The sequence below is a fragment of the Panthera leo genome, chromosome C1 (genome assembly GCF_018350215.1).
Source record: "Panthera leo isolate Ple1 chromosome C1, P.leo_Ple1_pat1.1, whole genome shotgun sequence".
Classification (NCBI taxonomy): Eukaryota; Metazoa; Chordata; class Mammalia; order Carnivora; family Felidae; genus Panthera; species Panthera leo.
Genome location: NC_056686.1, coordinates 13,748,225 through 13,760,629, shown reverse-complemented (window position 1 = coordinate 13,760,629; position 12,405 = coordinate 13,748,225). Strand labels below are relative to the sequence as shown.

Here is a 12,405-nt window from a genome sequence, read left to right as displayed (position 1 = left end):
GGCAGCCTGTTATAGGTTCTCTCAAGGGAGATCCTCCCCCCCTCTACTCAGTGCCAGATTGTAAGGGAAGACAATTTTGTTTCAGTGACTTGCCTAGGGGAAAGGTAGAGTTCCTTCTCGTTGACCCTTATACAATGGGTGTAGGTAGCTCTTTGGGGACACCAGACTTTTGTGTGGGTGGGGGAGGGGTTCCCACTAGATTGTCCACCTTGGCAGACCTGGGCCTTTGTGTCTGGCTCCCAAATCCTGGCAGGTTGTGGAAGCCAAAGCTCAAGGCAGACACCAGCTTCAGAGTTTTGCTAACCTCCCTAGGTTCCTGATTTCTCTTAGTTTTTGGTTTTTGATTCATCTTTGCTAGTGTGGCAGTTCACTGAAAAATGTTTTCAGGATTTTACATTACCTTTAAGTGGTGAGAAGCGGGGGTAGGTCAGGGAGTGGAGTCCCCCATATTGCCAGATGTAGAGGCCCTCCTTGTGATGCATTTTCATCATGCCGTGCTGAGATGCTTTGTGACCTTGCCAGTTGGACCCTTTTTGACGCATATTTCTTCCTTTTCCTGTGACTTGAAGTCGTCTGTCTGGCTTGTAGAAGGCCATCCACCTAATCTTTCAGACCAAAGCTTAAAGTTATACCTTCCCTGGAATTTGCCTGGAATACAGTTAGGATTACTATTTGACGTTGTTGAGTACCTGTTTTGGGCAAGAGGACATTAGTTGAATGACGCATAGTTCCTCTCCTTAAGGAGGTTATAATTCTGAGAGGAAGCAAGACGTGTACACAGCCGATCCGGAAGCGCTGTGTTGACTTGGGTGCTGGGACTTTCAAAGGCAGCGCGGTCTGAGCCTCGAAATCAGTCCGCCTCAGGTTTCCATTTGTAGCATCGATGCTGTCACGTAGTGCGTTTAAAAATGTACCAGGAAGAAGGAACCTGTTGGTGACTGTACTTCACGGAAAGTCTCATGGTGGTTTTTACGTGCGAAGCTGTCTCCTAACTGACGTGGCCACTTTGATTTCTGGCAGGTACAGAATCAGAAACCAAGGCTTTCATGGCTGTGTGCATTGAGACAGCCAAGCGCTACAACCTGGACGACTACCGGACCCCCGTCTTCATCTTTGAGAGGCTCTGCAGCATCATTTATCCCGTAAGCAGGGCGTCTTCCCCTGCCTCTCGGGGTGTCCGTGCCGCCATCCCGCCGCTAAGCCTCTTGGTCGTGGGCAGTCTCGCCAGCTGGGGGCAGTTGAGCCATATTTTAGAAAGCTCCACTGACAACACAGAAGCAGTCTCATGGTTTTCCTGCTCCTGATGGTGGGAAATCAGATGACCTTCCTTGGTCTTATTTCCTAGATTGAAGGTCTGGATCAGTCTTCTCAAGAACCGGGTCTGACCTCCCATTGCCCAAATCCTGTTGCTTACCAGTTCAGTATGCTGTGAAAGAAACAATGTTGAGCCAGAGCAAGAAGAAATGCTTGCTCTCTTCCCTCTTTTCGGGCCCATGTTTTTTTGCACACACACCTGAGCGTGTGTTTCCCTAGCCTAGCTCTCTGAGAGCGCGATGTGGTCCAGGGACCCCACCAGTATCATCAGTTAACGGTGAGAGGTCTTTGGGGTGGGCGCACCTGAGTGTTAGGTAATAGACCCTCCTCTTGACTCGGGGGTTCTCAGTGGCAGAGTCATCCAGCTCCAGATTGGTTAGTGTCACTTGAGGTGAGCAGGGCGAGGAAGCCCCTCCCCTTGTTTCAATAACACAGCTTCCGTATGTTGCCTGTGTGCTTATTTTGGTAGACTTTCTCTCCTCCACCCTTGAGTTTCAGAGGAGATGGCTGACAGTGAAGGCTCTTTGAAGTATGTTTGGAATCACCTCTGTGTTTCCTGTGGCTTATGTCTTAAAATGTGTAAGGGGCTGGATGAGCTTTCCCCAGAGTGTCCGTGGAGCCAGGTGGCATGTTCTAAATCTGAAAGTGCCTCTGCCGACCCTCTTAGAGTATCTTTATGCCATCCCTGCTGATGCGTCCTTGTCTCTGTCCTTTAGGAGGAGAATGAAGTCACTGAATTCTTTGTGACCCTGGAGAAGGACCCTCAACAAGAAGACTTCCTACAGGGCAGGATGCCCGGGAACCCATATAGCAGCAATGAGCCAGGCATTGGGCCACTTATGAGGGATATAAAGAACAAGATTTGCCAGGACTGTGACTTGGTGGCTCTCCTGGAGGACGACAGCGGGATGGAGGTAACGAGCTTAGGACGTTGCTGCCCTGGTGCAGAGCACGGGCTGGGGTCACATCCAGGTTCCTCCCTACTTAGTAGCTGGTTAGCCTTGGGCAGGTAGCTTGCTCCGGCTTCCTCATCTCTAAATGGGGCCAGTGATTCCCACCTGCCTGCCTTACCTGGTGTTAAGGTTAATTACCTGTCCGGGGCTCTGTCCGATGTCTGGCACGCGGGAAGCGAATGGTTTGCGGCCATCGCTCGTCACCGAGTAGGATTCTGTCGTTCCCGTTGCTCTGGCAGAGATTTCCCAGGGATTCCAAGTTCATTAAGCTCCTAAATACTGGCACGGTGGCCCCTGTGCAGATTTCTGGCCCTGTGTCTGATGCCTCCTGGCAGGCAGCCTCCAGGGTCCGGCCTTCTCATCTGAGGGGCGAAAAGCTTGTTGGGGAAGATGGAGTAATTGCTTCTTCTGGCAAAACCTGAAAGGGAATCCTCAGCAGGGGTTTTTAACCTGGAGTCCACGGTTTGGGTTAAGGGTGTTTGTAGCTTCTGCAGTTGCGTCCCACGTTCTGTGTGTTGTGCACACACGTGCCGTTTTTTTAGAGAGGGAGGGTCTGTAGATCCAGGACGCAAAACCGATGAGTTACGAACCACTGCCGTGAAGTGCCCTTTGTTCTTGAAACGCACTCGCCTTGTAATTATTTGGAACAACGGCCTCCTCTTCTCTTCTGTCCAGCTTCTAGTGAACAATAAGATCATCAGTTTGGATCTTCCTGTGGCCGAGGTTTACAAGAAGGTCTGGTGCACCACAAATGAGGTACGCGGCTTGTTTTCTTGCTTCGAGGTGGGGTTTCACTTTCCTGACTTGTGCACACTGGTACCGGGAGGAGCCGCTCATCGTCGCTTACCTCGCTGTAAACAGCGCTCACACGGCCGTGCCTCCCTGTTCGCGGTTGTGGACAAAACCAGTCGTCCTCCTGTTGAGGCCTCTGGCCAGAGGTGGAAGAGCTTCAGGAGAGGATGGGCGTTCCTGGCCGTGCAGCCGGCGAGGCAGCGCCAGAGGAGGCGTGCGGTGGGGAGCGTGCGCGGTCTCGTAACGCTCTGCGTGCGGCACCTCTGGACCGAGACGAAGCCTCTGCTTTCGGGGGCCTGCCCGCTCGGAGCATGGCCGCTGGCGCTGCCAAGGCGCGAGTGTGATTTCTGTGTTACTGGAGGGGAGACTGGGGTGCAAACAGCAGTTGTCCTTGAGGGGGGGAGACGGAAGGAAAGGAAGCCTGGCGCTCTGGTCCTTGGGCCACCTCGGTGCTGCTCGACCTCTACTGAGAGTCTCAGATAATCTGCTTCCTCCTCCCTCCTCTTCTGCTCACCTCTCTCCCCTGTCCCTTCCTTTCCTCCTCCTCCATTTCTCTCCCTTTCCTTCCCGTCTTTTCATTAGGGGGACCTTCTAGTAAAGCGAATCAAGGAAGTAATTGGAGTACAGCAAACTAGTTGCCCGTGAAGCACAGTGAACTCCTCTGGATTTAGGCCCAGATGTTTCTGGAGAGCTTCAGATGCTAAATTGGTAGTGTTGGCTAGTACGTCTTGGCCTTCATTCTGTCACATGTTTTCGCTTCTCTCCTTTCTGTTCTGTGCCGGGAATCCTGGTCCGTGGGTACTGCTGCCCGTTGGCAGAGGGTCACACGGGAGATTGCCCCCGTTCAGCGCATCCCGTCGTTGGCACTTGAGCGTCAGAACAGAATGATACAGATTTAATCCGTGAGGCACACAAAAATTAAGATCAGGCTTCTGTGGCTGCCCTTGTAAATGGTGGTTTGGAACCCAAAGAGCATACACGGGCGTCTCCCCTTTTGAACCATGAGGCAGGATAGAGAGGAGGATCACTTGCCCTTCACAGTACTGCCCAGCCCACTGAGGGCTTCTTCTGGCAAAGTGCAGGCACCTTTTTTAACTCTATGCTCTTTTTCCCTGATAAACAGCCTGTCTCCTTAGCTACTGACTAGAGCCTGTTCTGTTTCTTAGGTCTCTTTCTGTTTCTGCCCTTGTTCTCTGGCCATTCTCTTTCTTAGTTCCCACTGGGCTTCCGTAGCTGGGAACACTTCTGCAACTGGCCTTTCTGGCAAGTTCTGTCCCACGAGGGTTTCTTGTCCTGAAGCTGAGCATGGGCTTAGAGGCAAGCGGTACTGTGGTGCTGGCTCGTCACCTTCATTTCGTGCAGTGTGACTTCAGAGCCCTGTTTCTTCTCTCCGAAATGAGAATAATGTCGATGGCAGAATGCCTAACTTAGTACCCGGTATATAGTGACCTCTCACAATCCTCCAATTTCGTAAAGTGCTCTAATCTTCTAATTTGCAAAAGACTTACTTTTAATCATTCCATCAGGTTAGAGGTTTTAACTTGAGTAACTTTGGAAGAACCCTTTTCTTGCTGTATTTATGTGAAGACCTCAGGATTGGCTTATGCTCTTGCTTTTGATTCCGGAGTCTTGAATCAAAGCTCTTTGATCTCACTGATCTCGTCTTACTTGCCCGGATTCTTTGAGTGGTGGTTCCCATTGGTTAGAGTTTGTGCTCCTGAAGGAAGCACAAGCTGGGAATTAGGCTGCGCTTGTTATCGGATAACTTTGAAAAAGCTGCTTAACCTAGTTTAAGAGGATATCTGAAGTGCTTGATTAGCACAGAACTTAGCACAGAGTAAAGCATCTGTAGATGATAGCGATTATGGTTGTTACACACAATTTCGAAGCAATTAAATGAGATTGTGGTTATGAAAGGCTCACACAACTGGTCTGTGGTAGACACTACATGAAATAAACCTCCTTTCCCCGATGTAAGTTGCAGCGCACGTGGATTCCAGATGTTGTGATTAGGACCTTGTAGAGAAACAGGAGCGAGGCCAGGTGTTGAGTCCCTTTCATTTCCTGGACCTGTTTACAAGCACCTTTCTCCCCATGTCTCTGCTCAGGGAGAGCCCATGAGGATCGTTTACCGCATGCGGGGGCTGTTGGGTGATGCCACCGAGGAGTTTATCGAGTCCTTGGACTCCACCACAGGTAGGCCCTTCCCACAGACACTGGTGCACATTGCATTAGAGGTCTGGGGCCAGTGAGCGGGTCACATCCTGGGATTTACGGGTGTTCTGGACACACTCTCCTGTACCTCTGATCAGAATTGACGGGAGATTACTTCCCCAACGGAGAAAGAGTACACGTATCTATGGCCCAGTTCACACACCTCAGGGGTTTTAAAACAAGGCCAAACAAAACTTGGGAAATAAAGTGCAGTTGGCAACAAACGAGTTCAGATTGATTTTTAGCTTAGTTCCTCCCCTGCCCCCGATGGTGGTGGTGGTGCTTGTGTTTTCACATACTTGAGTAAATAATTTTAATTGGCTTCAGTCTCATAGTTTCATATCCAGTATTGACCCCTTTCGTTGCTACGCTTTTATCGGAGGTAAGAGAAAGGGCACTGGCTGTCAGCCTGGAAGGGGATTATCTGTTTTATTTCCATCTGTATCTTTCCCTCCATTTCCGCTTGGCCTCCCTCCTCCCTCAGATGAAGAAGAAGATGAAGAAGAAGTGTATAAGATGGCTGGCGTCATGGCACAGTGTGGGGGCCTGGAGTGCATGCTCAACAGACTGGCAGGGATCAAAGACTTCAAGCAGGGACGCCACCTTCTAACTGTGAGTTGGGGCGGCAAGGTGGGGCCGGTCCACTGTTTTGAGAGAGGCCCCTGTGGAGGGAAGCTTGCAGCCACTGTGCCAGCACGCGTAACCCTAGAGGGCGGCTTGGTGCCCTGGGCCAGTGCAAGCCAGTGGAGGGCCTGGCAGCTTCCCCGAGCTCTTGATTCTGGAAGCAAGCTCCCCACTCCCCTGCTTCTTGGCTGTCCCCGAAGCCGCAGTGGTGATGGCAGCCTCCCGCTGTGTCTCTTTAGCCACCTGTGGAACCAGTGCCTGTCTTTCCCTACAAAACTGCACTCGAGTCAATTACTCTTATTCTTGCTTTTTAAATTGATTTCATAGGGTAACCCTTTCGGGCTTTTTTGTAGGATTTGGTTCGGGAGTTCATCCAACCATCTCCTGAGGAGAAGAGGATCACAGATATTACTCTATTTATTATTTTCAGCTCCAGAGGAGATGAGAACACATATTACAGTATTTGTGTTCTACGTGACCTGTGTGGAGAATTAGAATTGAAAAAGCAACTAAAAGTAGTTAAAGTTTTAAAAATGTAAAAAACGAGCCATTTATGTCTTAATAAAAGAAGAAAATCCACCTGTGTCTTAAGGAAAAATAAATAAACGACCTACCTGGTTCTGAGTTCCCACAGGCCATGAGTTTTGGGATCTTTCTGGTTAGTATTTGTTAGATTCGGAGTTACAACCGGAATTTCCCTAAGACAACAGGGAATTCTACTAGGAATTGGTGTCATTGCCATTTTAAGAGATGGTAGAGATATGCTGAGGCCACGTGACCTACTGCTGGAGAACATTGCTATTTAAAATGCCAACCTGATCTGAGATCTTCCCCGCCTTGCCATGTCCCCTCAGGAAGCACTTTTCCTTACTGTTCCCTGTACTTCAGGAAGAGTACTTCCTGATTGTACATGACTGCTCTCAAACATTTCTGTCTTGTTCGTCCCCACATCTTACACTCTCAGATAGCCTCACAGGTTTTGACTGGCTTTTCTTGTCAGGTGCTCCTGAAATTGTTCAGTTACTGTGTGAAGGTGAAAGTCAACCGACAGCAGCTGGTCAAGCTGGAAATGAACACCTTGAATGTCATGCTGGGTACCCTAAACCTGGTAAGGGGTATGGGCTGCAGAAGACAGAGTGGGCCTCAGAAGTCCTGGGTCGGGGAAGGAGCATCCGGGCTCAGATGAGAAGGGTTTGTGGCCTTTTCAAACTCTTCATCTGTCTGGCTGACTGGCCCGAGGCACGGATCATTCAAACCGTCCCTTGTCCTGCTGGCTCACCCCTGTGCTGCTGCCATGACACGTGAGAACTTCCTTGTCTGTTTCCTGAATCCAGAGACAAGAGGAAGTTTATAAAACAGTCCAGACTACATAGCCTAGAAAAGTAATGCCCTTGTCCTCGGGGCAGCCAAGATAGACATCTGGAATATCACAATTTCATTGTGTGCAAACATCCACACGCTTGTCCCCCTCCCCCCGCCCTCGCGCACAGATATCTGGGAAGTAAGGCCATGAAGGCATTGGTGAGCAGCAGATCCCATCGGCACGAGTGGTTGTGGTGTTATCCCCAGACTGACTGGGTCTCCTCCTACAGGCCCTGGTAGCTGAGCAAGAAAGCAAGGACAGTGGCGGTGCGGCGGTGGCCGAGCAGGTGCTTAGTATCATGGAGATCATTCTGGATGAATCCAATGCTGAGCCCCTGAGTGAGGACAAGGTGCGTGGGGCCAGTCTGTCCATCTGCAGACGTTGGGAGCACATGCGGTCTCGTTGCCAGCAGCAGGCTTGTTTGCGTCTAGTTGTGTCCAAAAATGGTTGAACCTGCTCAGGTCATAGAAATCACAAAGCAATGGTGACATGATGACATTGAAGCCTGAAATCTGTGGATTTGGAGGAAACGAAGCTGCTAAGGGTATTCGTTCACTCAGAAGCTCTCATTAATGGAATCCTAGCATGTTCCAGCTCATAGACAGGGGCCTTAGCCCAGCCCCTCATGGCCCAGTTGAGGGAACTCCCAAGTGCAGAGAAGCTAAGTGAGCTGTTCAGTGTTATGTAGTTGGCTGCTGGCAGAATCAGGCCGAGAAACCAGGTGTCCCAAGTCCCAGTTCAGCGTCTCTCTGTTGTGCCCTTGCCTTTCCCCATCCCTTTTGGTACTCATGTTTCCCCCATCTCTGTTGGTACTCATGCTTTGGCTAGAGGTGGGACCAAGTGAGCAGCAGGCAGCCTGTGTTCCCTCGGGGGAGGGGAGATTGTGTTAGCGTTTTCGACCACGTGAGACTATTAATAGAGCCGCACAGAAACTTAGAAACTAGTATCAAGTGAAACTCATACCCAGGAAGCTCCAAGACGGCTTTTCTAATGCTGCTTCTGAGGGAAGTGGGTGACCTCTGGGGTTCAGATGTTGGCTGGCCGAAGTTCTGACCCTGTTACCGGTCCCTCCGTCCTCCTTCCCGCTGCAGGGCAACCTCCTCCTGACGGGCGACAAGGATCAGCTTGTGATGCTCTTGGACCAGATCAACAGCACCTTCGTTCGCTCCAACCCTAGCGTGCTCCAGGGTCTGCTTCGCATCATCCCGTACCTGTCCTTTGGCGAGGTGGAGAAGATGCAGATCTTGGTGGAGCGCTTCAAGCCGTACTGCAGCTTTGACAAGTACGTGCTCGCGTCTCGGCCACGGGAGGGTCCTCCCAACGCCCGGGCTCGTCCTGTGGCCTAGGGAAGACCCGGCTGAAGTTCTATTGGGGCCGCGCACGCCTGTCTGGCCTTTAAGGGGTCCATCGTAACTGGGGGCTCAGTGTACTGTTAAGTCGGCTAGGCAGAGACGGTAAAGAGGCTGGCGAGATGGGGCAGGGGTGTGACGGGAGGGAGAGAGTCACGGGTGCAAAGAGCGTGAAGACGCAAGAGAGCGTTGGGAGTGTGCGGCACACGGCGGGAAGCGGGGAGTGGCGGGAACCGGATCGGCATCCTCGCGTCGTACTTGACCCCGTAGACTGTTGAAGGTCGTCAACCGAGGGAGCGTCACGGTGCGCGTTTGTCGTTCCCTTCACCCCCTGAGGCTCTGCTCTCTCCCGCAGGTACGATGAAGACCACAGTGGCGACGATAAAGTCTTCCTGGACTGCTTCTGCAAGATCGCAGCCGGCATCAAGAGCAGCAGCAACGGGCATCAGCTGAAGGACCTGATTCTCCAGAAGGGAATCACCCAGAGTGCGCTGGACTATATGCAGAAACACATTCCCAGTGCCAAGAAGTAAGAATCAGCTCTGTCAAAGCGACTGCTTTCCTTCCCTCTTCTGGGTCCTTTTCTCCTTCATTGTCGTGGCTTAAAGCTTCAACGTATTCTCCCCTTGGTCCTCCTTGGAGTCTCCCTCCTCTTCTGGAAACCATCAAGGTGACCACTCCGCCACCACACAGCCCTTCGGGGCTGGGGAACAGGTGGCAGCTTATTGCTTTCTATTTGGAATAGTGCTTTTTGTCTGGCTGCCCGGCCAAGCTAGGTGATCCTCTGTGATTGTTGATGGCCCCCTTGAAGGGTCACAGGTAAACAAGCCAGAACAGGTCAACAGCTGGTTTCCAGATAGGTTTTGCCCCTCTGACCTGCTCATCTACCTTCTTTTCCTTTGCAGTCTGGATGCTGACATCTGGAAAAAGTTCTTATCTCGTCCGGCCCTGCCATTTATCTTGAGGCTTCTTCGGGGGCTGGCTGTGCAGCACCCTGCCACCCAGGTGAGTGAGTGGCCAGCATGCTACTTAATTCTGGAGGCAGGGCATGTACAGTGCCTTCACCTCTTCTCATCTGCCGTGACTGCCTCGATTAGCCTCAGGGTGTGACTTCTCCTAGCACAGAAGAGCCCCAGAGTATGGGGGACTCGGAGGTTATCTCGTTCAGCTCTGTGTGTGTGGAGAGGCGTAAGGTCTACTTGTGCTCTCCTCATTCGACTCCTTCTTACGTGGGGCTTTATTTTCTCGTGGGTCAGCAGAGCAGTAACTGGACGGAGGGTGTGGCTGGCCAGAGTTTAAAACAGTTTAATTTCTGGCTTTAGTCGTTTGGGTCTCTGGGGACATTTATAGTGCCATCATTGCTGTTTTCTGTCCTGGTTCAGACAGCTAGAAACTTCGTTCTCAGACCCACCCTGCTCATCCTTGATCTGTCCCCCCTGGGCTGGAATATCCGTTACCCCTCCCAAATCCTGACTGGCCCAGACAGGTGGCCAGGCTAGAAATTTTCTAAATCAAGCTCTTTATTTTGAGGTAATTGTAGGTTTACGTGCAGTTGTTAAATAATACAGAGAAATCCTACATACCCATTTCTCGATGGTAATCTCTTACAAAACCACATAGAGTATCACAATCAGGATATTGACGTTGATGGAGTCAGGATCCAGGGGAGCTTTGTCATCACAGGGATCCCTCTTGTTGCCCTTTGAGAGCTCTGTCCACCTCGCCACTAACCACTGGCCACTACTGATCTCTCCATGGCTGCAGTTTTGTCACTTGCAGAGTGTTCTGTAAATGGCATCAGACAGCATATAACCTTTTGGGGTTGGCTTTTTTCACTCCGCATGATCTTCTGGGGGATTCCCAGGTTGTGTGTATTGAGAGTCTGTTCCTTTTTATTGCTTGGTGGTGGTCCACGGTGTGTGGGTTCCCCAGGTTGCTTAACCGTTCATCCGTTAAGAACATCCGGGCTGTTTCCAGTTTGGGGATGTTACAAATAAAACTGCCATAAACATTCACATGCAGTTGTTTTGTGCGTGAGTAGAGCTCTTCATTCCTCTGGGATGAACGCCTAGGCATACACTTGCTGGGTACATAGCTGCATATTTAGTTTCAGTAGAAACTGCTGAGCTGTCTTTTAGAGTGCTGCACCCTTTTACATTCCCACCGGCAGTGCCTGAATGATCTTCCTCTGCATCCTCCTCACCACCCGGTGGTGACACTGGCTTTTAGTTGAGCCCCTCTGACAGGTGGACGGTGATAAGCTCCCTGTGATTTCAGTTTGCACTTCCCTGATGGTTAGTGGTGCTGCGCATCTTTCCATGTGCTTCGTCTGCGTGGCTTCAGCAGCCTGTCTGCTCATATCTTTTGCCCATCTTTTAATTGGATGTTTTTAGTGTTGAGTTTTGAGCGTCCTCAGGGCTGGGTTTTCCCGTGTATAGTCTTCTGCATCGAATGTCATTCCACGCTCTCATTTGATGATCTGTCCTCATAGCTCATCCCAAAAGTAGGGTAGCTTGGCTACAGGAGAGATTCTTCCCTGTGTCTCACCCCGGTCTCAGTGGTTTCAGACTTCTGTTCAGTTCATTAGAGATGGTCATAATTAGCACATCTTTGTGGAGGTCATTCTTCTTACAAAGGAGTCTTCACGTATATTGGTTTCTCTGTTCCTATAACTTGTGTCTTCTATGTGGGTGAACCCAGGAGTGCGGCTGTGATGTGGCCAAGCTCAGGTCAGGTGGTTTCCAGGCTTCTTTGTAGTTACTAAGTCGAATTAGTTTCTTTAGACTAAGGCTTAATCTAGTTAGGAACGTGGCGTTCACACTTGAGGCCATTCTCTTCCTAGCAACACATTTTTTTAAGCACCTGTTGTGTACCTGTGCTGTGCTAGACTCAGGCGACATTGGTAACCAGGGCGGTCGTAGCCTGTGCTCTGGGAACTCACTGTCTGGGAGAAGATAGAGTCACATTCACGTTGATAGCTGAATAGTGACATAAGTGTAGTGTGAAAGGGGCCAAAGGAAAGAAGATGCTTTTAGAAGAAAGTATGGCACCTGCCGAGGCTTAGAGGCCAAAGGATACTGGAAGTGCACAGTGGGGGCGAGGCATGGCGCGAGCTGGTTCCGGTGCAGCATGGGTCCAGGGCGCATTCTCCAAAGAGAGGAGTGTGCGTTTTCTCCTGAGGGCCGTGCCCCCGGCCATGAATTGGCAGGAGAGGAGATGACAGACGGGAGAGACAGTTGGTTGGCTTTTATCATACTCTAGGTAAGAGGTGATGGCAGCTGAGCGGCGCACCAGGTGGACAGCGGGTGGGTTCAGCAGCCGTCTGGGAGGCAGAGTGAATGGGATTTGGAGGTCAGTTGCCCGTGGCGGGTGAGGAAGCCGGACGAGTCAAGAACTCTGCTGTTTCTGGGTTGGGCGACAGATGAGTGGTGGTGTCCTTGAAGGCGGTGAAGAACCCGAGGAGGTTCGAAGTGAGGTGCGGCGGGGGCATCATGTCAGGCTACTGCTGTTGTGCGTCTGCTCGCCCGATTAGAGTGTCACCCTCAGAAGGCCGGGTCTTTGTTCCCCTAGCACGTAAAGCACTGCTTCACACACGGATGCACGCACGCAGGCGCGCAGCTCACACCCAGCGTGCGGAGGTCGGGGTACCTGTGCAGCAGTTCAGTAGGCAGCCACACTGTGGGCTCGGCATCCAGGAGCACGAGACGTGAGCTGACCTGTAGCTTTGCCGACGGGCCAGTTTGAAGCGTACCTGCTCTGAGGACAGGTTTATGAGCCCGTGGGTGATCCGGGTTGA

At 51.2% G+C, this 12,405-nt stretch overlaps 1 protein-coding gene across 4 annotated transcripts in view; it reads left to right on the top strand.

Moving 5' to 3' along the window:
- Positions 1–12,405, top strand: part of UBR4 (ubiquitin protein ligase E3 component n-recognin 4) — a 131,679-nt gene that overhangs the window by 103,928 nt on the left and 15,346 nt on the right. For all 4 annotated transcript variants that reach the window (XM_042951688.1, XM_042951686.1, XM_042951687.1 and 1 more), the window contains exons 88-97: positions 1,021–1,142; positions 2,031–2,228; positions 2,943–3,023; positions 5,168–5,255; positions 5,758–5,885; positions 6,898–7,005; positions 7,490–7,609; positions 8,352–8,542; positions 8,965–9,138; positions 9,515–9,614. In XM_042951688.1, the coding sequence (XP_042807622.1) occupies positions 1,021–1,142; positions 2,031–2,228; positions 2,943–3,023; positions 5,168–5,255; positions 5,758–5,885; positions 6,898–7,005; positions 7,490–7,609; positions 8,352–8,542; positions 8,965–9,138; positions 9,515–9,614 (1,310 nt within the window). The remainder of the gene's footprint in view (positions 1–1,020; positions 1,143–2,030; positions 2,229–2,942; positions 3,024–5,167; positions 5,256–5,757; positions 5,886–6,897; positions 7,006–7,489; positions 7,610–8,351; positions 8,543–8,964; positions 9,139–9,514; positions 9,615–12,405) is intronic.